The 25962-nt window shown below is 44.6% G+C and overlaps 1 protein-coding gene across 2 annotated transcripts in view; it reads left to right on the top strand.

Moving 5' to 3' along the window:
- Positions 1–8093: 8093 nt before the first annotated feature.
- Positions 8094–25962, top strand: part of MTMR2 (myotubularin related protein 2) — a gene marked incomplete at both ends in the record, with an annotated part of 66457 nt that continues 48588 nt past the window's right edge. The window contains one exon of one of the 2 annotated variants that reach the window (XM_082004310.1): positions 8094–8185. In XM_082004310.1, the coding sequence (XP_081860436.1) occupies positions 8094–8185 (92 nt within the window). Of the gene's footprint in view, positions 8186–22524; positions 22682–25962 lie in introns of those variants that run through there. The other variant, XM_082004309.1, reaches the window with a different exon arrangement.

The following is a 25962-nucleotide window of genomic DNA, read 5'->3' on the forward strand; positions in this document are numbered from 1 at the left end:
CCAATTCAGCACTAAGATGTCATTTTTATTTACGAAGCTATTTCAAATCAGCACATCTGCTACAAAGGGAGACCCACCAGGCAGGTATTTTCATGGCAGGAAAGGACGAGTATGCTTTGCACATCTGGAAGCGTGGCAGGAGAGCACTGGGCTGTTTGAGAAGGCACAGCTTGCTGTGACTGTGCCAGAGGATGCACAGGGCGACGAACCTGGTGCAGTCCCATCCCACACCGCCTTTTGGAAGCCATCACTCGGGCAAGTTCCATCTCAAAGAGAGTTCAGCCAGTGGTAAATCCAAAAAGGCAATGCGTGTGTCTTGAAGGCAGCAGATTGAAGCAGTCTCCCTACACCAGATGGTAAGCTAACAATTAAGCAATGTGATTAATCAAGGCTTCAGCACTTAAATTTGCTCCTTGTGCCTCTTACTTGGCATTATCAACAATGCTGTGATCTGCCATCTCCAAATTGTAGTACCATTGGAAATGGCAGTAAGCTTCCACCCTCGTAGTATCCAAGGGCTTAATGTGTCTCCAGTAGCTTCCTGAACATTTTCCACAGCTCACCCACTGCAGATAGGTTACTTACACAGAGCAGATAATCAAACACATCTCAAATACTTCATTTTTATTGCTCTCACTGTTAAGCATGCAACTCCCCAGCCCTTCCACCACTAGATAATTTATTCACTAAATACATTTATTTCCAGCCCTTCCATCACTAGAGCTGAACACCTATTGCTTCTAAAAGAAAGTCAGGCAACTGTATGAGCCTTCCACACTTCCACAAATGTAAGCCATCAAGGTAAATAAAAGGGAAAACAAAAGGAATTAATTCTTACTGTATTTTATATTCTCGAGGTGTCCTTTTAATTTTTAATATCATCTCCAGATCTTACCATCATCATTTTATTCTATTTTATTAAAACACTACCACAAATGCACATCTTCCTTAATAGGAAAAGAAGCATAAATGAGATAAAATCAAGCGTTCTTAACCATTTCCCTAATTGTAGCTATTAAATACACCAACTGTAGATTAAGATCTCACTTTGGGAAGTCTATGTGCCCATACACAATATAAAGACAGTACTATTTCAGACACTGTAGACATAAAATTACCTGTATTTAAAATGACTGTTTGCTTGAAAATTGGTGTATAAATCAGGACTGTAAAATAAAGAGTTGAGATCCAAGAGGTACAGAGACCTGTATATGAACACCTATCTCCATCTTAAGGAGACTGCTCAGTCTCCTTAATCACCCTCCTAATGGCTGACAAGATCAAAACCAAATCTTGCCCCTATGTCCTTCCTTCCTGCCTGATCGCCCTACAAGTTCTGGAAATATATTTATTTCCAGCAGTGGTGCTTTAACAAGCACCAGAACTTTCAAATTTAACTCCTGTGAGTAATTCTTACTTCATGTTTGCCAGATTGGTGACCATTACACAGATGGCACGGAGCTGCTGAAGTGTTGCAGTCCAAACCTGTAGACAGCCAGACAGCTGCTGTGATGTATTTAGTCCTTCAGGAGGAAAGATACTATACTACTTTATTTGAAGTGACATTAAAAATTGATCTTCTAAAACTACAATAAGTTTTGTGGCATGTAATGGAAGTCCTGCCCCTCGAGCCCAAGGAATGCAGCACATGGCAGGTGGGGCAGCCACATGCTCTCCAGAACAGGGTGCCTGCACCTTCAGACTTCACAGTCTGCTACAGCACTAACGTACTTGTCAGCCTCGAACTGCACTGGTATCATTGCTTAGCTATAAGCAAACACATGCTACAGCACATTGCAATAAATCAGCATCTGCAGAGGCCATTAAAAATTAAAAGCATAAGGCAATTAAAAGCTGGGTGAAATGCCTGACTCCAGGCAGTGGTCTGTACACACTGAGCACACATTGGGATGGATCCTGACGTACTCATTAGCCTGTCTGATATTTAATGCCCCACTGCTCTGTGAGCAGCCACGAGCTGGTGGTGGGAGTGAGGACAAGAAAGCACTACACAGGCAGAGCAGCAAGCAGAATAAATATTCTGCCCATCAGAAGTGCTCTGTAGACAGGTAACAAGCTACAGCATGCAGGATTAGGTCCAGGTTGAGTCCAGCACTCTGTAACACCTTGCACCAATATGTGCATGGCTGCATAAAGAAAAAAACAATCAAGTGACAAAAAAAGTGTCAGAGGCCCATTGATCATTAGCTTCTGCTTCTATCAGACACATGGGGGGTGCAAGGCAAAAGTGTCGTCAGGGTGCCATCACAGCCAGTAAGGAACCACATCATGGGAGAGCTAAGGTGACCATTCTGATCTGGTTAACCTCAAGTACAGTAATCTTGGAGACACAGTGACAATTTAAGTGTAGCTGTAAAGTCCCTCTCTTGGATTTGACTTCCATGCCAGGCACCAGTAGGACCAAATCCATGCATGTGCCCCATGACCATCTTATAACAGATGTTCTTTGCAACCACAAGCAGTTCTAGCTCCAAATCACAGCCACAGCACGTTGTTCTTCATCAGCCTCTCTGCGTGTGACAAAGCTCTTGCTGTTTCTGACCTCATACTTTATCAGCTGATGGAGCTTGACAAAAGGAACACAGGCCACCTCCAGTGTGATTTGATGATCATACATCACAGTGGGATCTCATCAGTGACAGTCCACCCTTCCCAAGGCGCTGAGAATCTTTTATCGGCTGCCCACTGCCCTTAAGCTGTACATCAAGGAGACAAGAAAACATAATAAATCTGAGAACCATTTTAGTGAATCAAAGGAAGAGACGAGGGTGTCTCTGGTTGTGTGGTTTTCAGAACAATTATGGGACTGAGTCATGCTGCAAATTTGTTGGACTCACTGATGTGGACTACTAGAGAGGAAGGCACAGTGTGTGAAGCTGCCATTGCCATGCATTATTTAATGCACTGGCTAACAGGGCACAGGAATGTAGGAGTATATTGGGGAAAATATGGGAGATCCATAGAGCTCCAGCAAGGAGAGTTAGTTTTAGGATGGATATGATTTTAATGTTGGGACTGGAATGAAGGGGACAAGGCGACCATTTTCAGAAGGGATTGGGGCTCTTGCTCCTTTGTTATTTATAGGCCTTTCAAATAACCATGTTGGGTTGTGTGATGGGGAAGAGGGGGAGAGAGGGGAATGTCTGATGAGCTGTACCATGTAAGGGCAGGTTATGACAAAGACTGCAGCAGGGGAGCATGCCTTCTTAGAAAGAAACATTTGAGCACATGGTCCTGCTTCATGGTCCACCCTCTGACCACTGTAGAAGCATGATTCCTCCTCTGCTCTGGCACACAGTGCTCCATGTACATTTAGTCAAGGAGTCACAGACCATGATCAAACATGGTCCCCCACAAGACCCCTATGGGCAGGTTGTGTGACAGTGTGACTGTGTGACAGTCCCTAGCTTTGGGGAGCACTCTGCTCACAGTGTGAGGAATGACAGGTCTGCGTTTGGCTGTGCAGTAGCAAAGCCTAGGAGTTCCAGAGATGAGAACATCTGGATTTGTAACATCTAGGACGTTCATCTATCATATACCAGCCGTATGGACTACACATACACACTGAGCTAGAAAGCCCCCTGCCCAACATTCACATAGTTTAAGTACAGTGGACACAAGTACTATCTCCCTTTCACACTGAAGGACTGAGGCAGAAGTTTTACTTCCCCTCACTTAGTCATGTTTTACACCGTACATAAAATTACCCTCTTTGTGCTGTATTCACTACAGCTTTGACAGCCTCTAAACACCTAAGAGAGCAAGGCTATGTATTTTACACTTCTTATGTGATATAAACAAAAGCTACAACCACATGCAATTTCCGAATTGGAAGATGTCTGCTTGTCCTTTACTTGGAAATAATCTTTCACACCTTTGATTCAAGAAATTTCCTTGTCATTCTCTCTTTTGGGATATCATTTACCTTAGCTGTGTCAGCCATATGGCATTCAAAATTAACACAGATAATTTTATTACTTATCCATGATGTTCATTTACTTTTACTGTTTCCTGTGTTCAAATCACAAAACAGCAGAACATTCCCTCGTAAAAAACCCCAAATGATGACACTTGTAAGATAATGGTAAGGGATGTGGCAAGCAAAAGTAGGTTAACAGACTGAACTACGCTTATTTTGCATCAGTTATAAAACAGTCTTGTGAACTGTCCTTAATTGGTTTTGGTTATGTCAGGGCCTTTATTTAATTCTCCATCACTTGTAAGAGCCCTGAGGTAACTCACTTCACAGAGAGAAAATTCTGACTGACTTTGAAAATGTGGTATTGTTGAGCAGAAAGACTCACTGAGCAGACTGCTAGTTTCTTTCAGCAGCAGGAGAGATCCAGGAGGTGATTAGCTTTGTTCTCATTTACAAAGCACCAGTGGGAATTTCTAAAGGGTTTCACAGGCCCTGGGGATAAGGCCAAGAACAAAACAGGGCAGTGAAAAGCAAATAGAGCACTTCATCAATAAACTACTTAGAGATGCCACATCAATAGCAAATTAAGAAGAAAGGAAGGCACTCTAATACTTTCACATAGCAAAGGAGGTTTATATATTGGTTTTATTCCTACTTGACTTTTTTGAAACAGCTGCACCTCTACCAAACTAAGCTTAGCAGAGGGAATAGAGGTAGTACCAACTCACCACAAGGCCATTTGATAAGATTTGAAAGGGAGACATGCACTGCTCTGTGCTACCTCTACAGCTCTGACCTCTCCCAAGGGTTACTACCCTCAGGAACTCCATCCTTGGAAAGGCTGGGAAAGGAGCGCGCCAGTGGGAAAAGGCTACCAGGAACTGTGTGACTGCTTACCACAGATGCCAAATTACTGCTGCTGCAGCACCCCCTGCCCGCTTGCCTCCGAAGAGGACACCGTCTGCTTGCCCAGATATAGGTGGGGATGAAAAGCTAAAGAGAGGGGCAGAAAGTATCTCATTAGTATCTCATTTTCCATTAATAAATGGTACTTCTGAAAGGTTTATTGCCCCTAGCTAGAGGGAAAAAAATAATCAACATCTAAAAAAATTTACAGCTGGAACACAATCATTACAGGTCTATCAATCTTTTCATTGTAATAATGTCAAAGCATTTTGTTTGGATTTTAACACTGCAATAAACCACCAGCAATTAACTTATTTTTTAAAACAAAAATCTCACTTCTAACCAGAAAACAGAGTTTTCATTTTAAAAAAGCCTCCACAAACTTAATTTTCTAGGCTGAAAAAAAACCCCACCACTTGACAAACTCATTTGCCAATTTATAAACATTTGTTTGGAAGATTAAGTAAAAAATACAGAAAAAAAACCTGCTTCAACAAAGCTGTGTTTTCAAGTTTAAACCAGCTTCAAAACCATCCCACATCAAGCTTGCTCAACAGCAGCTGATAGACACTAAAAGAAAGAGCGATGGAGGCAATTTCACAGCCGCATTGTGCAGTCTCAGGCGGAGCTGCTGCAACTCCGCTTCAGCATCCTGCTCCTGTTCACGGGCTTCTGCGTGATCCACACTGCTCTGGAGTTAACCTCGGATGACAGGAACAAAACGGGAAGCAACAGAAGGACATACATAAACTAATTTGTTCCTTGGAGCACAAAGAGGGATCATAGAATCACAGAATCATTAAGGTTCGAAAAGACCTTTAAGATCTTCAAGTCCAACCATCAACCCAACACCACCAAGCCCACTAAACCATGTCCTGAAGTGCCACATCTACACGAGTTTTGAATACTTCCAGTGATGGTGACTCCGCCACCTCCCTGGGCAGCCTGTTCCAATGCTTGACCACTCTCTCAGTAAAGAAATTTTTCCTAATATCGAGTCTAAACCTCCCCTGGTGCAACTTGAGGCCATTTCCTCTCGTCCTATCACTAGTTACTTGGGAGAAGAGACCAACACCCACCTCACCACAACCTCCTACTTGTAGAGAGCAATGAAGTCTCCCCTCAGCCTCCTCTTCTCCAGACTGAACAACCCCAGTTCCCTCAGACGCTCCTCACAAGACTTGTGCTCCAGACCCCTCACCAGCTTCGTTGCCCTCTCTGGACACGCTCAAGCACCTCAACGTCCTTCTTGTAGTGGGGGGCCCAAAACTGAACACAGGATTCGAGGTGCAGCTTCACCAGAGCCGAGTCCAGGGGCACGATCACTTCCCTGCTCCTGCTGGCCACACTATTCCTGATACAAGCCAGGATGCTGTTGGCCTTCTTGGCCACCTGGGCACACTGCTGGCTCATGTTCAGCCAGCTGTCAACCAGCACCCCCAGGACCTTTTCTACCGGGCAGCTCTCCAGCCACTCCTCCCCAAGCCTGTAGCGTTGCATGGGGTTGTTGTGACCGAAGTGCAGGACCCTGCACTTGGCCTTATTAAACTTCATACAGTTGACCTTGGCCCATCGATCCAGCCTGTCCAGATCCCTCTGCAGAGCCCTCCTGCAGATCAACATTCCCACCCAACTTGGTGTCGTCTGCAAACTTACAGAGGGAGCACTCAATCCCCTCATCCAGATCATCGATAAAGATACTGAACAAGACCGTCTCCAAAACTGAGCCCTGCGGAACACTGCTTATGACTGGCCACCAACTGGATTTAATTCCATTCACTACAAATCTCTGGGCTTGGCCATCCATGTTAGTATGCAGATGGGTTTCCAGTAGGGCTTGCTTGTTGGTAAGGAGAGCACCCGATGTCAGGAGCATCAGTCCAAATGGACCTCTCTGTTTGAAACACTACCTCAAAACAGCATAAACCCTGCATCTTCTAATATCTGAATACTCTGTGGCTGTAAAACAGTTACTGAAACATCATCCCTCACTCCAAGAAGGACATTGAGTGCGTCCAGACAAGGGCAACAAAGCTGGTGAGGAGCACAAGTCTTATGAGGAGTGGCTGAGGGAACTGGGGTTGTTCAGTCTGGAGAAAAGGAGGCTGAGGGGAGACCTTATCGCTCTCTACAACTACCTGAAAGGGGGTTGTGTTGAGGTAGGTGTTGGTCTCCTCTCACAAGTAACTAGCGATAGGACGAGAGGAAATGGCCTCAAGTTGCACCAGGGGAAGTTTAGACTGGGTATTAGGAAAAATATCTTTACTGAGAGAGTGGTCAAACATTGGAACAGGCTGCCCAGGGAGGTGGTGGAGTCATCATCACTGGAAGTATTCAAAACCCGTGTAGATGCGGCACTTCAGGACACGGTTTAGTGGGCTTGGTGGTGTTCGGTCAACGGTTGGACTTGATGATCTTAAAGGTCTTTTCCAACCTTAATGATTCTGTGATGTCCCCAGCATTTCAGTTTCTTTGCCTCACGGGATTTTTGCCAAACCAGCTGCGCATTTGGAAGACAACTTTGCGCTGGGTATGGGAGGCTTAAGATGCAGCCCAGCAGAAGATGAGGTCTCAGCAGAGTCCCTAGCAGGCTAGCCTAACATAAATGAGGGCTTCACGGGGGATCCTTGAGAGATACCATGACCTCGCTCTTAGGAGCGGCCACCGTGCCCCGGGAGGGGGGGACGACCCGGGACCTGCCGCCTTCCCTTGGTTTTCAGTTCACAAAAGGACAACCTGGCCACTTCTGTATCCGCGTGAACAAACACCTCCACTCGCCGGCTGGTTCCCCCACCTCCCCCTCTCTTCTCGATCCCTAGCCTGGGGAGAAGGAGAAAGAGCCCCCGGGCCTCGGCCAGGCTCACGCTGCGGGAAGGGAGGCGGGGGTGTGCCGAGGCGAGGCTCGCCAGAACCCCCTTCCCCTCCCTCACGCGGCCGAGCTCGGCGGCCCGGCCCCCTCCTCCGCGTCCCTCAGCCCGGCGAGGGAAAGGGGCCGCATGGCTGCCGTGCCCCTCTCCCTGTCCGCCGTGACTGCGGGCTGAGGGGAAATGAGCGGCAGCAGCAGTGCCTCCCCGGCCTTCCCTTCCCCGCAGCAGCAGGCTCGGCCCCCCTGCGCCGCCACCGCCCCGCCTCAGCCCGCCCTCCCCGCGCGGCACGCCGGGCCAACATGGCCGCTTCCCGCCCCACCGGGCGTCAGCCGCTCGGCTGACAGACAGCTGCCCGCCCTGAGGCCGCCCCGCCGCCCGGCATGGAGGAGAGCTCCAGCTGCGAGAGCCTCGGCGCCGGGCGGGCGGCGGCGGCGGCGGCGACGCGGCCGCCCAGCGGTGACTCCCTCTCCAGGTAACGGCCGCCGCGCCATCGCCCCCCGCCGCCGCCTGCGGGGGGCCGGGGCTGGGCTGCCGCTGCCGCACCGCCGCGGGGCTCGGCGGCTTCAAGGGCCGCTCGTCAGTCAAGAGCCAGCGCGGGGCGTGGGGGGAGAGGAAGGGGGCGAAGAGGGACCGGCAGAGAAAAGGAAACCGCGAGGATGGAGCTGATGCCGTTTTCTCTCTCCGTGGGCAGCAGGGTCTGGCGTTTCCCCGCCGCCGTGTCTCGCCCGCCCGGTGTCCCTGCACTTGAGGCGGCTTCGGGGCGACGGCGCACGATGGCAGGCGCGGGCACTGCTCGACTGCGGCCAAGCCGGTTTCTGTACAGGCTTTTAGTCAGAGCGGGAGGTACCACCCCCACCAGCCTTTCGATAAAAGCTCTCTAAGTAACCGAAGCTGTGCTGCCTGTCTGGTACGTGCAGTGAATGGGTTTAGGAAATCAGTACAAGTGAGCTTTGGTTGGAAGGGCACCAGGTTCGTTAGCCGCCATCCTGCATGCTGCTGTTCCCAAGCTAGGCCTTATCCTGTGCTTTTTCAGTAATAAATTTCCTCAGGTGTGTTGAGCATTTGTGGGTTTGTTTTCACAGCTTTTTCTGAGAGCTTGACTTTGCAGTCTGAATGACTTTTAATGCCATATGGATGATTTCCAAGGTCTTTAAGCCACGGAAGCTGAAAGGAGACTTTCCTGTTCCACCCTCCACAGGCCATCGGTGAAGTTTGAATTTTGTGACTCGCAAGCGCGTCTCGCTTGGGCCTTGTGTTTGGCGCAGGAGAGTGCGGTAGGTTAGTAAGGGTAGACGTTGACTGATGGACAGGGTTGGTGGCACGGGAGGCCCCGGGTTTCGTGGTAGGGTCTGGGAGCGGGATGACCTGATGGCTGAAGGTTATTCTGTCCCGTTGTGGCTGCCCTTGCCATGCCCAGGTCTTAGGGTGAAACGATCTCGGCATCCCTCAGTCCAGCCTCCTGCTCACAGCAGGGACAGCTCTGAGATCAGACCACGCTGCTTGTGGCTTTTACCTAGTCTGGTCTTGAAAACCTACAAACATGGAGACTGCACAGCCTCTCTGGGCAGCCCATCTCCATCTCCTGGATACTTTCCACATAGGCACAGGGGCTGTTTTTTGGTCATCTGAAGCAGTCTTTGCGCCAAGCTCCCCCACCCTCTACGCACAGGCAGGTGCTCCAGCCCCCACCAGCCCAGTGATGCTTCTCTGAACTCCCTCCAGCTCATGAATGTGTTTTCTGCACTGGGGGCTTAAAACCTGGATGCAGTATTTGAGAAGCGTTCTGAGTGCCGAGTACAGGAGATCCTTCCCTGGATCTCCTGACTCTGCCTCTGTTCTTACAGTCCAGGGTGCTCGTGGCCTCTTTGCTGCCAGCATCTCTGTACTCCCATGCTTGTTTTTTCCCCTGCAGGATCCCCAGGGCCTTTCCTGCAGAGCTACTCCCCAGACAGGCAGTGCCCAGTTTGCGCTTGGCCTTCTTTCTTGAGTCCTTCATGGCTCCTCCTCCTCATTTCACCCTCGTTCATCAAATTGTTCTGTTCTCTGCGCTCTGTACCAGTTTCCTTGTGCAGTATACCTGTGCCCTGCCAGATGCCTACAGGTCTCTTCCTCCATTCCTATCTGACCCAATATATTATTCTTTTTCCTTCTGCATCAACTTGGGCAACTTGGACCCATCTGGAGGTCAGTTGCTGTTGGAGACACAGGCCTATGGGCACAAAAGAGAGCTTAACTCGGAAGAGCGAATGGCCACAAGGAAACTCCTGTTCAGCCTCTCAGCAGCATGTCCTGGACAGATGGAACTATTGTGAAATTGAGATGATAAATATTGTTTCTGTTGAGCATGCACAAGGCTATGTCCTCCAAGTCCTGAAAAGGCCCAGACTTGAACAGATTTCTTGGGATATAGAAAAGCATATCCAAAAGCTTTCAGAATTTCAAGTCTCTGCTCCAACACCTAGAACTAATAGAAGAAAGCTAGCCTATTTTTTTTTAATGTATTCCAAGCAAAATATATTATCTCTAGCTGGGTATTGGAAATAGATAAATGTTTTTAGTATGCAGTTATTAATAAAAAAACCTCTCATCTTGACATGGTGTATGCTGTGAAACTTTTTAGTTGAAGTGGTTAAGATTAGGGCAAAAATATAAGAAAGTAAAATAAGGCTCTTGTAATGAGGGATGCCTGGTGATCTTCAAAATGTTTATCACCAGCTTCCCCTGCAAATCTAGTGACACTTGTGCACAAATAAACAATTTTCCTATGAATTGGACTGTAGATACATTTTCAGTTCTGAGGTTTTTTTTTAAGATTTTTTTTCATTAAAGCTGCACTGCAGTCTGATTTTATGCATCAGAACAATCCTGCTGAAGGGGATGGGACTACTGCATGCATTGAAACATACTTGTTTTCATCTCTGTGATTGTGGTCTAATAGCTAGACCAACTGAATTGTTAACCTATGACTACAGAGATGTGACATCTTTTTGCTTAGTTAATTTATTTAAAAAGAAAAAGCTAGCTTTGGGGGTGATGTGAGGAGCACAATGAATCGTGAGGGTGCTGTCATCAGTTTTTATAATCCGTTTTATTTCAAAGGAACAACAACAAAAAAATGAGTAGAAGGTCACTCATCACAGTTACCTAGCAATGTGAAGCCTTATTGAGTTGCAGTTGACTGAATTTTTTATGCAAGATTTAGAAGACTTGGAAAGGTGCTAGTATTAAATATGTACAGCAATACATTCTTTGGATTCTCTCAGCTCCAACTCAGAAGTTGAGTGAGTTTCCTATTTCTAGAGATACTTAAGATCTAACTCCTCAAGAAGACATGCTTGTTAGAGTTCATTTATATGTAAGGTTGCTCACATGAATAAGTGCCTTAAAGAACGTATATACGTTTATTTGTTTTATGTGCATGAGATGGGGCAATAATGGCATTTGACAGTGAAAGTTGCTTTGATATTTTAATAGACCCTAGTAATGTGCAGTACCTGTGCTCCCTCAGTAAGATATAGGAGTAACTAAACAAGCATCACCTACTTTCTGTCCCAACTAGAAAAATATTTGAAAAACTTTTTGAAACTCACAGTACAACTGTTTGTACATGATAAAAAAAAATCCCCAGCTCTATGTGGAAATACTGAGTGAGTTTCAAATGAGCAGGTCACAGCTAATTAGCTTAACTGCAGTCATAGTTGTGCTGAAACAGCTATTCTGCTTTTCAAGTCTAAGCCGTTTCACCCAGTGCTAGTTTTGGGTGGCAGAGCTCTGGGTTCTGCAGCTCTCTGTGGTTTCCAAAGGTCGGTGTTTAGATGGACTTTCCCCTTGCATTCTGTTCTCGTGGAAGACAGATGACCATGAGCCAACAACTCATGAAGAGCTGCGGTGGTATTTAACTAGCAGCTTGCAAGGAGCACTTGTGTGTCTGCAGTGTCAGGCCAGGAACAACCTGTGAGACACAAAAAGGAGTGAGGTAAAACACTGATTCTAATGTTTGATGAGCTACAGCACAGTTATGACCAGAAGACTAAGTTTTACTTAGTGTTATGGACTGCTTTTGGATCTGTAAAATGGCCTGGGGATCCTGGGTGAGTGAGTGATAAACACCTTTCAGCTGTGCTGGTTAATCAGACTTCTTCAAAGACCACTCTTAAAGTGAATCTGTAGGTAGAATTCTGGGTGGGGTTTTTTGTTTGGGGGTTGTTTTTTTTTTTTTAAACTTGAAGTTGCATATGGACCCTCTGATCTTTGGAATTCAAAGTAACAGCCAACAAAATTCTACCATAATCTTTCCTTTTGTGAAAAACAGATAGAGCTATGTATGACTTTAGCAGAACACATGGCTTTAGGAAAAAGGTGATGTCAAACTTCAGATATTTATTTCTCATTAAAAGCGATTAGGCATTTTGTTCATGCAGTCTGTGTGATTATGTGCTGTAGTTTTGGATGAACGCATATCTCTTTGTATTCTTCTAATATGTTACCTGAAAAAGCGTACTATAGTGCAGTCTGAACAACATTCCAATAAGATATCTAAGAGGCTGTCTGTTAGATCCGCTGAAGGTAAATTTGTATTACCTGTGCAGAAGCGTGGAGGTGATTGTACTGCAAAGAAACTGCTGTAGATGTCAGTGATATTTCAAACTCAGTATAAAATGAGAGAAAGAGATAAGGCAGTGGGCAGATGTTTCCTGCCAACATGACTGTAGCAATGTTTGATGTTACCACTTTCTGGTTGCTTGTTACCACCTCTCTACTGGTGGTTATCATCCACAGAGGTCTGCACGCACAGTGGATCCTGTGCATTGCACTTTTACTGAAGCATATGAGAATAATTATGCTCCTTGTCTTTATGTTTGCAGGGATAACTCTGAGAACATAAACTCTGTGTAAATCAGTGCAGCAAGGTCTGTTGAAGCAATAGCTCCGTGAGGTATGAACTCCCCTCTTCGTCTCAAATAAGGTCCTGTCAATACCTGGTCTGATTTAAGGCTAGGTTGAAGGAATTCTTTCCCCACGGGTGAGAGTGATGCTGGAAGGAGTTGGGTCTGTAAGCTGTTGGCTGAGGAGGGCTCACTAGCACCACATTGCTACCAGATGTATGAGCTTTGCTGATTGAGTTGTTTTGTGATGAGTCATTGAAGTTAGAATTTGAAAGGGAAGATTTTTGCCAGTTCTGGTGTTCAGCGAAATGTGAGTAGCTGTCATTTTCCTCATGGGCTTTGAGAGCACTTCTTGCATTTGATTTCTTATATGTGTGAAGCAGGATTTCTCAAGAGTTGTTACCATTAAAGACAAGTACATTGCTGGCTGAGTGTTGATAATGAACTGTTTTTTGCATCTGAGAAACTTAACACTGTGCCTAGAACCAATTAGCAACTCCAGATGGGCTCATTATCATTAATTTTAATATGTGAGTGATAATTTATAACAGTTATTTGCAACTGAAGTCCATTCTGAGATAGGTTTTTTTTGTGTACTGTATATTGTGAATATAAAGAGCAGTTTTGTCTGCATATACATTTGCAAAGTGAGGAGAATCTTTTAGTAGAGTCTGAGGATTTGGGGCAGAAAATAATGAAAATAAGACTCAGTCAAAAAGCCTTTAGAGCTTTTAATTTACGCAGTGCACTTGTGAAGAGAAACAATTACCTTTGAAGAACTTGGGAATTGTTTTTAGTAGCAATCTTTGGCATGCAGGTTTCTGCTCCTGTGTTCAGCAGAAGCCATTCTTACTTGGAGTCTGAGACCTTCAGTCTTAGTAGTTTTCCTCTGTCAGTCACACATACATCTCTTTGTCCAGGCTCTGACCATTCAATAAAAGTGTATGTGTTTGTTTTTTAAGTATATTTTCCATTTGAGAATATAAAATGCAATTGACACTCGCCTGTTTCTTGTATTGTAATCAACTTTATACTGCTTTTTAAAGGCCTCACAGGAATTTGGGGTGCCATGGTTCTAGCTGCTGTACAGATACAGAAGGTGATGATTTCTGCATTGAAGAGCCAGGGACCAGCTCTTGGAATGTGCCTAAGCCAGGACTACTCTATTTTTACTAATGCTTGGTGGGTAATTTTACTAATCTCTTGGATGTGCAGTCAAGTGCTGAGAATTCTTGCTGAGGGATTGGGCGAACAGCGAGAAAGTCTAAGGATGAGATGAAAAACTGCTGTGGAGAGATGAGGCAAGATCTAACAGCTGGCGAGGAGTAAAGCTAGGCTCAGAACACGACTCTCTTGGGTCCCATCAAGCACTGCCTTTTCTGAAGAGAGATGGTAATGTTGTGTTGACTAACAGTCTGTTTGCTAGACAGTTTTGAGTTGTACACATAGTTCCTTAACTACAGGCTACTTACAACAGATGCCATTACAGAACCTGAATTTTAAGATTGAGGATGACCTGACAATGTCAAATTACACAATTCCTGTCTGTTACGTGATTGTACTCCTGCTATGACCTCAGTTTTAGGTTAACACCTGTCTTGAATATTTTGTTATCTATTTCTGATGTTTTATCATCTCCCTTCCTTTGCTAATTCTTTTATAGCTCATGTACAAAGACAAGAACTGCATTTGGAAAGGTCATAACACCTCTTGAATGGCTCAGCAGAATCAAGAGTCCACAATTTCTTTTTCATGAATCTTTTCCTGATGACCTGCTTTACTGTTATAGGGTTTTCAGTGCTGAGGGTATCAGGTAGTATAAAAAGAGACCTGATCCGTACACCAAATGGCTTATGTTACCAGAAAGCTTAGCTGAGGAAAAAAACAGCAAACATACATTAGAAATGCATCAGAAACCTTTCAGAGATCACTCTGATAAAGTGTTATATACAAGGTATAGTTGAAAACAGAACATGAAAAAAGTGGTTGTGTTATTTGTCCATGGGAAGCCCATTCCACCATGAAGGGGAGGGTGACAGGAAGATAATGAAGTGCTTGGTTTGTAGAGGTGTTTGAGATAACCCAGGGAAGTGAGAATACAGAAGAGACGCTGCCACAGTAATTGCCTTGTCTTCATTTTTAACTAAAAAGCATTTGGCTCTTTTATAGCCCCAGTAACTGGGAGGTAATTGAAGAAAAAAATGAAAGAAAACAACAAAAAATCAGTGGAACTTTTCAAGTATTTGTTTTTCCTTTTCCTACCTTCTGTAATTTTTTTTTTTTCCAGACAATGTTCTCACTCAGTAATTTTCCAGTGACTTCAAGGTAGCTCTTTTCCTTGCTGCTCCCTTGCCTCTCTGCTCCATGAATTCTTTTCCATTGCTTTCTAAACCCTGATATATTTGATGAAGAGAAAGTGTTAGCGGGTCTGTAGCCCATCACCCCTTCAAGATGATGTTCTAGTCATTTTGTTAGCTCTGTACAAATGCTCCCACTTTACAGATCAGTCCTTTCTGTAGTCTTCTGGCCGTGGCTCCAGAATCATTAATGTTAGGTCACCCAATGGTTCAAACTTGATCTGGGTCAGGTGTGGGTATGTGATCATATTTCTGCTGATCTCATTAGAAAAACACAAGTTTATGGGTTTTTTTCTTTGTTCTGGGAAGATGGGCAACACCTGTTTAGATTAAACCAAGATTTTTATCTGGATTTATTTGCTGTGATGTAAAGAGACTAACTACATGCTTGTACAAAGTGTTACACTCAAAATCTTGTTCACGGGCAGAAAGGCAGCACAGCTTTATATAACAAAGAATTTACTGTTAGTGTAACCGAAATTTTGAAAGTTTAATCATTATTAGTCCAGATCAGTTATTACAGAACAAGAAAGAATAATAATGCAGTTAAAACTGTCATGCATACAGTTCTTAGTTTCTACCCCTCTTCCTGATGCTACTCTCACCCGTCCCCTGGCCTGGGTCCCAAGGTTGCTGGTTTTGTTCTGGTGGTGGTGGGTGTTACAGCGAGTTGTCAGCATCTGGAGTCCTTTTCTGGGAGAAGTATGAGGTTCATGTTGATGGTTTCTTCTTTCCTTACTGTAGGATCCACCTGGGATCATTTTAGTATGTTTGGTAAAACAACTTTACACCCATCTCTTTCTTCATTGATCTGCAATTCCACATTACATATGATTTTTGCTATATATGGTTGCTTTTACGGGTATTTGTTACTATTTCTTTGTTCTCCTTGTTACCCCTAAAACCAGTTTTGTCCAGCTCCAGGTCTGCATTTCTTTAACTGACCATTGGTGAGTTGTTTATAGCCATGGTCTCCAGTGACAAGCCTGTGCCCCATCTCTTGTCATCCTGTGCCTGTACTCCTCTATGCCACATCCTGTGTCTCCACTTCTCCAGGCCTCTGCTTAGCATACCAGGCTGTTGTATTTCTCTGTACAAAGTCATTACATTAGTGGTATATATCTCATTCTATATGGAATAACTGCTTGTTACTGCTGTGTGCAAAACTGTGGTTGTACCACACACAAACAAAACCAAAACAGAGTAAATATAGACACCTGGCCAGTTACAGAAATTGCAGTCACAACTAAACTGAGTAAAACAAAGCTGCAGGCGGGCCAGGAAAAGCTCAGACAAAGCAAGAGTAACAGACCTTGGTCCTGAGGCCTTAAAAATTCACTACAAAGCTTATGGCCTATGAAGAGCAATGGCAATACTGAATGATAGGGCTAAAAGTTAACCCAATTATATTTTTCTGGACAAAATTTAACTGGTGGAGTGAATACACATCTGATCATTGCTTGGTGTTTTGTGAGCAAAGTGTTTGGTGTTTTGTTTTTGTGGTGTTTTTTTTTTTCCTCCAGCACAAAAAGCACTAATATCTGAATTACTGAGCTCCTGAAGCACAGCCTCAGTCATACTTCCTACCTTTAGTGAAAATAAAGCATTCATGCTATATTTAGTGCTGTGTTAATAAATCCTATTGTTGATTTTAGTGATACCACTTCTATAAGACGGTGGTCTTCTCAAAGAGAAAGGTTGCACAGCTAGGCAGTAGGACTAACTTCATCAACTGTTTCAGCTAAATCTGCCCATGGATGAGCTGGAGCCTGTGAATGAATTGGTTACATATGGAAGATTACAGGGGCTGTCTGGCTGCTGTGGCGAGCAGATGCTGAAGGTAGGGGCAGGTCACTGAAACCTGTAGTACCAGAGATGAGCTGCTGAAGGATGACTGTCAAAATTGGTCAGAGTAGAGGCTGGTTTAACCAGCAGATGGGCTACCTTTAACAAATCACAACTGATCAGCCTCTCATTTGTAAGTAGAACACCTCTGATAAAGAACTTAAAAACGTGGGATCTTCTGCTCGCATTTTACCCAAGTTGACTTGGAGTAAGCTGTTGAAAATTCAGGCTGTGTCCTCCAGTCTAAGAATGGACATCCCACTTCAACACTGAAAATGAGCCCCCACACCTCATAAGAGAGTGCTTTACAAGCCTTTTTCCTAAGGGGTAAAGCAATAGGCTACCAGGACAGTCGTTAAGTGCTGGGCTGTGAGAAGAATATGGTGGGACTGTTTGTGGATGTGCACCAGCAGAGCAGTTTTGGCCTTTCATTTGTTACCATCTGCTAGGGTACAGCTTCTGCTGATCGCTGCTGCCTCCAGCAATACGGAGGGACATCTTTCATCTTTTTTTGCTAAAACATACTCTGATTCTAGATTCTACCTTCTGCTTCCACCTTGCATGAAGAAAAATTACAGGCACCCTGGATGAGATTTGTCTCATCTCCCTGACTGATACAGATCTCTGCTAGTCTCTGGGTTTGTTTTTGTAGACAATAGGGCAGAGTGAGTCATCTCTGTTTCTCCCCAGTGACTGTAAGGAGAGCCTACAGTGAGTAATTCAGATGTGACTGCCTGTGCAGAACTCCCAGTGGTGGTGGGGCCGAAAAGTGAATTGACTTTGGATTGTTCTCTGCTCCAAAAAAGGAGCTATTTCCTAACTGATGTTATTGCTCTCTTTTTGCATATTAACTAAATTCTGTTAGCAACTAAGGAGAAAGCAGAGATTTGTAGTCTCGTTTCTTAAGCCTGTTTCTTCATGTATGTGTGTATATCTGTCTCATTTGTCCACTGTTAGTTTTTGTAACATTTGGACAACTTTATCTGTGTTTGACAGAGGAGTGAAAGCAATATAATCATAGAACAGTTTGGGTTGGAAGGGACCTTTCAAGGTCGTCTCATTCAACTGCCCTGCAATGAGCAGGGACATCTTCCACTAGATCAGGTTGCTCAGAGCCCCATCCTACCTGACCTGGAATGGTTCCAGGAATGGGGCATCTAACACCTCTCTGAGCAACCTGGGCCACTGGTTCACCTTGTTGTCAAAAATTTCTTCCTTAGATGTAGTCTAAATCTTTTCTTTTAAAACCATTACCCCTTGTCCTGTCACAACAGGCCCTGCTAAAAAGTCTGTCCGCATTTTTCTTATAAGACCCCTTGAAGTACTGGCAGGCTGCAATAAGGTCTCCCCAGAGCCCTCTCTTCTCCACGCTGAACACCCCCAACTCCCTCTGCCTGTCCTCACAGCAGAGCTGTTCCAGCCCTCTGAGCATTTTTGTGGCCTCCTCTGGACCCACTCCAACAGGTCCATGTCTTTCCTGTGCTGAGGGTTCCAGAGCTGGATGCAGCACTGCAGGGGGGATCTCTCCAGAGCAGAGGAGCAGAATCCCCTCTCTCAGCCTACTGGCTACGCTGCTTTGGATGCAGCCCAGGAGACGGTTGGCCTGGGAATGGGCTGCGAGTGCACGTTGCTGGCTCATGTCCAACTTTTCATCCACCAGGACCCCCAAGTCCTTCTGGGCAGGGCTGCTCTCCATCCCTTCCTCCCCCAGCCTTTACTGATACCAGGGATTACCCCGACCCAGGTGCAGGACCCTGCCCTTGGCCTTGTTGAACCTCATGAGCATGAGGTTCACACGGGCCCATTCCTTGAGCTTGTCGAGGTCCCTCTGGATGGCATCCTGTCCCTCAGGCGTGTCAACTGCGCCACTCAGCTTGGTGTCATCTGCAAACTTGCTGAGGGTGCACTCGAGCCCTCTGTGTCATTGGTGAAGATCTGTACAGTACTGGTGCCAAGACAGACCCCTGAGGGACACCACTCGTCACTGCTCTCCATGTGGACATTGAGGCATTGACCACTACCCTCTGGATGTGGCCATCCAACCAATTCCATAATAACTTATGACAAGTTCTGCATTTAAACAAATATGGAGATGGGAAGGGAAGCCATGTCAGTATTTCCATTATGGAAAAAGCTCATTCCTTTTTCAACAAGGGAATACCTAGATGAGAAAGATGTCACAAATTTGTGTGGATTCTCATAAATGAGGCTTTTTTCAACTTGCAGAAATATTCTATGTCTCTTGTTTTTGCATTTTCTTCTGTCTTTCTTCTTGGCTTTCTTTGCTGTCTGCAAAAGCCTGTGTTCAGCTGAAAACAAAAAGCCAATACAAACTTCTCTGCCATAAGACGCTCACCTTCTGGAAACCACAGCAAGATCTAGTTCAGATTGCCATATCTCCATGTGAAATACATATCCAAAACTTCCTTACCCTCAGCAGACTCACTACACTCCACGGTAATTCAGCTGAACAAAGTGTCCACTGTAAAAGACGGTTCAGTTCTCACAGACTCCATTGCCTGGGTTTCTGCTGTCTGAGGGAGGATAGAGACCTGTGGTATCCACCATCGGGAGCTGAACCAGCTAGACCTCATTGATCCTACTCCTCTTTGAGTTACTTTGTTTTTCATGTACACTGATTCCTGCTTGAGGAAGCAGAAGTGGCAGGAGGAAGTGGCTGTGGGTGATCTCAGATTAGCCCTCATTTCGGATGCATGAGAACTGATGTACAGAAAATCTTCAGATGAGCTTTCAAACTTTGTCTGCCTCATTTTGTTGTAAGGTGGAAGAATTTGAAGGGCCTTTGTTTTCGACATGTATCCTACGACTTACCAGCGGGGTGGATGAGTGCAGCCATATAGAAATCAGTGGCTGCTGAGCACTTTGGAAACTGGGCTTTGTATTTGGACAATAAATGGGACTGAGTTCATGGGGAAACCTGATCCCAGGTATGAGTGTTGAACCTGAGGATTTTGACTGATGGACCACAATCTTCAAAGATGCTGGGGTCTCTGGAGTTTGTGACGAGATACAGGTGCTCGATGTTTCTGAAAACATCCTGTGTTGTCTTAGCTTGAATTTCTGGAAATAAAACCCCCAAATTATTGAGCACTTGACTGACTTCAGTCTTGAGCCTCTGCTAGGGACCGATTTCACGCAGGGGCTGGGCTGCTGACAGAATATAGTTGTTCCCAGTCTTTTTTTGAGCCGAGTGTGGCAAACCACACAGCTGCATAGTGTCTGTGAAGGTGTTACACCTCAGTTCTGCTAGGTGATACAAGACGTTCCAAGTTGGCTGTATTTATATATCCTTTCCTCCTTGTACTGATTTTTGCCCAGGCTGGAACAAGTAATATAATTGATGAGTAAATTGCTGGTATTTTTAATTCCCGGGGGTGCTTGGTTTATTGGGGTGAGGGTGCTGTGTGGTGTGTGTTTGAAAGAAAATCAGAACATTTAACAATATGCATTACGTTCTAACTAAGGTGTTTTTTAAATAGGGAAATAGGTAGGAATCTGAAAAAAAATTGAGACAGCATATGAACTGTGAGAAGTATACATATATTTGGTTAAACTACACATAACTGGTTCTTAGTATGTAACTAGACATTAAGGCACTGCCAGAATACAAATAGTAAAAGAGGAGTTGTATCTGTCTTTTTATCCAGTTCTCTTTTCTGTCCTGATGTCGGTATTATTTCTATTTCTTTCCTTGATCAAGTTAATAGTTTTTTGTCCTAAAAAAACCCCAAACAAACAAAAACAAGGAAACAAAAGGTTTGATATCCTGTATTGGTTTCCATTTTTTCTGCTTCTCCTTGCTCTCAGACTCTGGAGTTGTTATTGCAGCTTATCATGGAACTGTTTGAATTTGTATCAAAACCCTGACAATTTTTTACTTGTGTATTTTGCTATGGCTTAATCTATTTTAAAGGAAGGGGGTGGAAGCTTATATGGTAAATATAAATACTGGTAAACTCTAAGAGTGGTTTTGAACTGTATGTAGGATTTCTATCTTGACTTCTGTCTGCATTCATAGTACCTGTGGAGACAGTCAGATGTTGCCAGCCCTCTTTCTCCTATGGGGTGCAGTGTAAATCTGAGGTTGCTCTGACGTAGGAGATAGCAGCACCACCCAGGTCTCTTATTTCTCTGCCACAAAATGTGACGAGCCCTGGAATCATCTTCTTCCACAGGTAGGGCTAAAAGACATGAGTGGTCTTGTAGCACAAGGAAACACTTGGATTTGGATTCGAGTTGGCTTTTTGCTAGAGGCAGTCATGCTGCATGGAGAGCCCCTTGGCTGCATCTGCCCAGGCTACTGCCTGGGCTGTTTGGGGGAGAAAGCTACAGGTCAGGATATATGCTGATTCATCGCTGCCTGAGGGATGACTTGCCAGACGTCCCATCAATCAGTGATCTTCCTAATGGCTTTCTCTGTGTCGCTGTTCAGCACTTCTTCAACAATCTGAAGCCTGAGATGCTGGAATTTCTTTCCCTCATCCATGTTTTTTTTTTTACCTAGAAATACTGTTTTCTCAGGGAGGGGGGCAGGATTTTCTTCACTTCTAGTTCAGTCCTGCCTTCTGCAGCATCTTATATTTGAAAACAAAGGCTCTAGCTCCTTCTGAACAACTCCAAATGATCCCAAGAAGCACAGCCATAACCTAAGGTGCAGAGGTGAGCGGGTGGGAGCACTGTTCTAGCAGGTTCTGTTCTTGTTTATGTTGACGGTAAGCAGGGTTGCATTTTGAACCCCTCTTCACCTTGTAGTCTTAATTTATTTTCAGTGCTAAGGATCTCTCCTGGCAATTGGAAACCGCAAAGCTTTGGAGCACAGACCCAGACATGCGCACCATCTCCGGGAAATCTGTTGGACCTTTCTCCCAAGCTCTAGGGCAGCGCCAGAACGACTGCGCTGCCTTTCCATTGTGTCTCACCTGGAGGAGGTGGGTTGCTTGCTTGCCCACCACTCACTGCCCAAACTCAGTGCTGCAAGCAAAGACGCTTGTGCTAGTTGTGGATTTTGCAAGCCAAACATTTCCATTAGGAACTGGAATCAGACCAACGTACTGGATTATCAGCCTGCTTTCAGGAGGTAGTAACTAATTTTGGACTCTATAGATAAGGGCTGAAATTTAGTTGGTGAAACAGCAGCAAAATGTCAGTTCCCTGCAGAAGTCTAACAACTTCTTGAAAAATAAATTATTTTTTTTCCCCTTCTGTTTTCTTGCTTGTAGCTGAGCAACATGTCATACCAGCCTGGAGCTTGTTAGAAACCTAACTCCCCTTTTGTTCCTCTCGTGCATAGAGATTATTTTGTAGTTATCTTCCATGTGCTGATCAGAGGATATCAGTTCAGGCCTCTGATAGCTGCTATTCTTCCTGTTTTTTACCTTCTGGATTGTTTGACTCATGAAAGCATGATACTGTGGGCTGCTCGCTGTTATTAATTACGTGCTGCGTATTGGTTTGTCTTTGGGTGTTGGCCTTCTATTCTCGGAATCTTGCAAATATTTTACACAATCAGTCTATTGTTTAGCAAGTGCTCTACCCCACACTGTAGGCCTTTTGTGAATTTCTGTTTGAAAAAAATAATAAAGGAATGACTAATAGAGCATGAATGGTGCTTGTGACACTGTAGTCCATTGTGTAAGTATTGACAGCAAAATTTGCATTCCTAGAAAAGCTTGTTCACGGTCAAAATATAGGACATTCTCTTTATGGCTCATGGGAAAACATGTACTATATATTCAGCTCTAGATGCTACTTAGAAGGATCAACTTTTAAAAAATGACATTTTCCTCCCTTGGAACGTTGAAGTCGGACTGAGCCCCGGCTTTGCTTGGCAACAGAAGTGAATCTTTTTCATTCAGGCAAGTGGTGTGGGGGGCTATTTTAGGTCTGTCACACACATGCACAATGATTTGTTTGCTGAAATGGCTTCTTTTTAAGACGTTGTTAAGCTCTGACATTGCCAGCCCTTTTGAATGGAGAGGATACATTATTATATTATATAATTGTCTGCCGCCTCTGATTGCCAGAGGAAGCCTGGCAGTTGGTGATTTTCTTTCCTTCAAAAGCATATTTGTTTATAGCTTTTTTTTTCCCCCCTCTGAGATTGTTACAGGTCAAGCTGAGGTTAAAGTGGGATCTTTAAATATTTAGAAAAATTGCTGTTGTCTATTCTGTGTGCCTAAAAAAAGGGTGCTGGGTGTTTGGAGGTGTAAGGGTTCATCTCATGTATGCCATAGGTAGTTTCCTTTGGTATTTGTCGAAGTTGAATAAGCCTGTTTTGATTTTCTGTTTTGCTGGGAAGAATGAAGTTTGAGTCACTGCTTGCTGGAGATGCTACTGCTTTGTCCGGCCATGTAAGCTCTTCGGGAGAGGGGTTGCCTGTTACTGTGAGTGTGTGCAGTGCTGAGCACTGCGAGATTCCTGTCCCGGGAGAGATAGAGTTAAGACGCTAAAACTTAATTTACAGCTGGAGAGCCTGCTGCAGCCCCGTGGTGGGGTGGAAGCCAGCGCAGCGTGCCTGGCTCCTGCTCCAAGGCCTTGGTTCCATCAGATGCCAACCGTGCTTTCAGGTGCTTGTCCGAAGAGGGGCATACGAGGGACTTCTGAGTACACTTAGCTGTACATATATATACAGATAAGGACTGTGGGGACCACTTAGCCTTAGCACAGATCCATAGAGAGCTTCTGTAAATGGGAGAGCCTGATGTGGGCAGCAGCTGGATTTCCCAGGCCAGTTCAGCCAGTACTCACTAGGACAAAGTCATATTCATGGGGAACAAGCACTGGTTTGTCTCCCTCTGCTCTGATGTGACCCAGAAGGTTTTTCAGTTTTTCAGTATTTCTTTTTCCTTCTCTGAAAGAAACAGGAGTGTTGAAAATATTGAGGAGGGGGAGTTGTCAGCTTGAGTTGGGAAGTGAGTGGGGAGTGCTCGATACCTTGGCGTCATTATACTTCTAAGAGAAGTGCCCAAGTGCTGCAGGTGCTCCTATTCATGGCCCTGCTGTAAATTTGGACCAATTGGATCTTGCTCTCTTGGCATCTGAAACTTCCAAATTAAACTGTATTTGCCACTAGTCATCGTTAATTTGCAGTTTTCACCTTGATTAATTTTTAGGAATGTGCATAATAAGAAACTTTTAAAAAAACAGGAAGAGAGGAAATGGAAATTTGCCCTCTGCAGTGTTTTTCTCATTTATGACCTCTGCGTCTGAAACTAACGCTCAGTGGTGCATTTTATCACCTGTTTTCCATGTCAGTTCAGTGACTATTGAAACAAAATATTCAGTTTGATACAGAAGAAATGGTGTGAGCAGCTCATGCCAATTAGCATCTGAGTAATTGGCACACCTTTGCAAGCAATGAAGCAGCTACTTGTACTGGCAGGGAAGGAATATTCATAAAGAAGGTGCTGGAGTGGTAACTTTATCATCACTGACTGCATTTTGGTTGGGTTATTTATAGGAGTGAGCCAGGTTAGTATTTTAAGACATTGGTACAAAAAAATAGATGTCCTCAAGCCCTATGCATATGCTGTAGATAAAAATGACATATTTTCCAGAGGTGTGTTTCTCTCCTGTCCCATCAGTTTTTCGCAGAGTTCTGGGTGTTAAACTCATACTCAGGTTCCCACTTGCGGATTTAGGAGGAGAACTTTAAGAATCAGAACTTGATTTTTTTTTTTTTATTTTGATTGTCTCTGCACTTTTTTGAGGTTGTTTTTGTTAGTGGTTTGTTTTTTTTCTTTGAGCCAGTATCTTATTCTGAAGCAAGACAAAAGTCTCCTCCTTAGTTTTCAAAGCCTGAACAAGTCTCTGCAAAAATTAACAGTAGTTTCTTGAGGAGTTGCTACCCATAGAATGGTTTGGGTTGGAAGGGACCTTCAGAGATGATCTAGTCCAATCCCCCTACCATGGATAGGGACATCTTCAACTAGGTCAGGTTGCTCAGAGCCCCGTCCAACCTGACCTTGAATGTCTCCAGGGATGGGGCATCCACAACTACTCTGGGTAACCCATTCCGGTGTCTCACCACCCTCATTGTACCCAGTTCCTTTCTACACAGGATTGTTTCTTATCTTTGGGAAGGTGTATATGTGTATGTTTTTTATGTTCTTGCTGAACAGAAGTATAGCAGAAGGAAGAGAAGGCTCCAGGGAGACCTTATTGCAGCCTTCCAGTACTTAAAGGGGGCCCATGGGAAAGATGGGGACAGACTTCTTAGCAGGGCCTGTTGCAATAGGACAAGGGGTAATGGTTTTAAACTAAAAGAGGACATATTTAGACTAGATCTAAGGAAGAAATTTTTGACAACGAGGGTGGTGAAACACTGGCCCATGTTGCCCAGAGAGGTGGTAGATGCCCCATCCCTGGAACCATTCCAGGTCAGGTTGGACGGGGCCCTGAGCAACTTGCTCTAGTTGAAGCTGACCCTGCTCGTTGCAGCGGGGTTGGACTAGATGACCTTTAAAGGTCCCTTCCAACCCAAAGATTTTATGATTCTATGAACAGAAGGAGGCACACCTCTAAGAGCTTGCTCAGAAATAACCATTCTCAGCAATTGCATGCTGGGGTGGTTTAGCCAGATCACACCTCATATTAATGTCATGACCTCTCAAGTTTTGCCAGAAGTTGTTGTGAAGTTTTAGATGATACATGAAATTGGTTGTCATGGCTTTCTTCTTGGGTCACATGGCCTAAGAGAAGAGGTTGTGTAGCGTGATCATCCTTAGGCCTGATGTTTACAGAAAGCTCTTCGTAGAGGTCTCTTAGGAATTTTTCTTTCCTCTGGAGTGTGGAGACAGGGAAGTAAAATACCCTGAGTTTGGAGTACAAAGAATATTGTATTAAATTCTCTACAATAGGGGTAAGTATACAGGGAGGAGAACTCAGTCCTGCAAAAATGGTGCATTTGTCTGCATCAGGTTAAAGCTGTGGTGCTTCACAGTTTGATTCTGGTATTTCCCTTGCATCTTCGTGCTTATCTTCTACCTGACCTGCATTCGCTGTGTCCCACTCAGACCCTCATGAAGTCAGATTGCCCTCTTCAGAAGCTGTACTTGTACTTTCTCCTTCCAGGCAAAACTTGCTTCTCTACACTAGGAAAGCAATTACTTCGTAGTCAAACTCTTTCTGTAACAGTTGGC

Source organism: Phaethon aethereus (genome assembly GCF_964289735.1).
Source record: "Phaethon aethereus genome assembly, chromosome: 1".
NCBI classification, from domain to species: Eukaryota; Metazoa; Chordata; class Aves; order Phaethontiformes; family Phaethontidae; genus Phaethon; species Phaethon aethereus.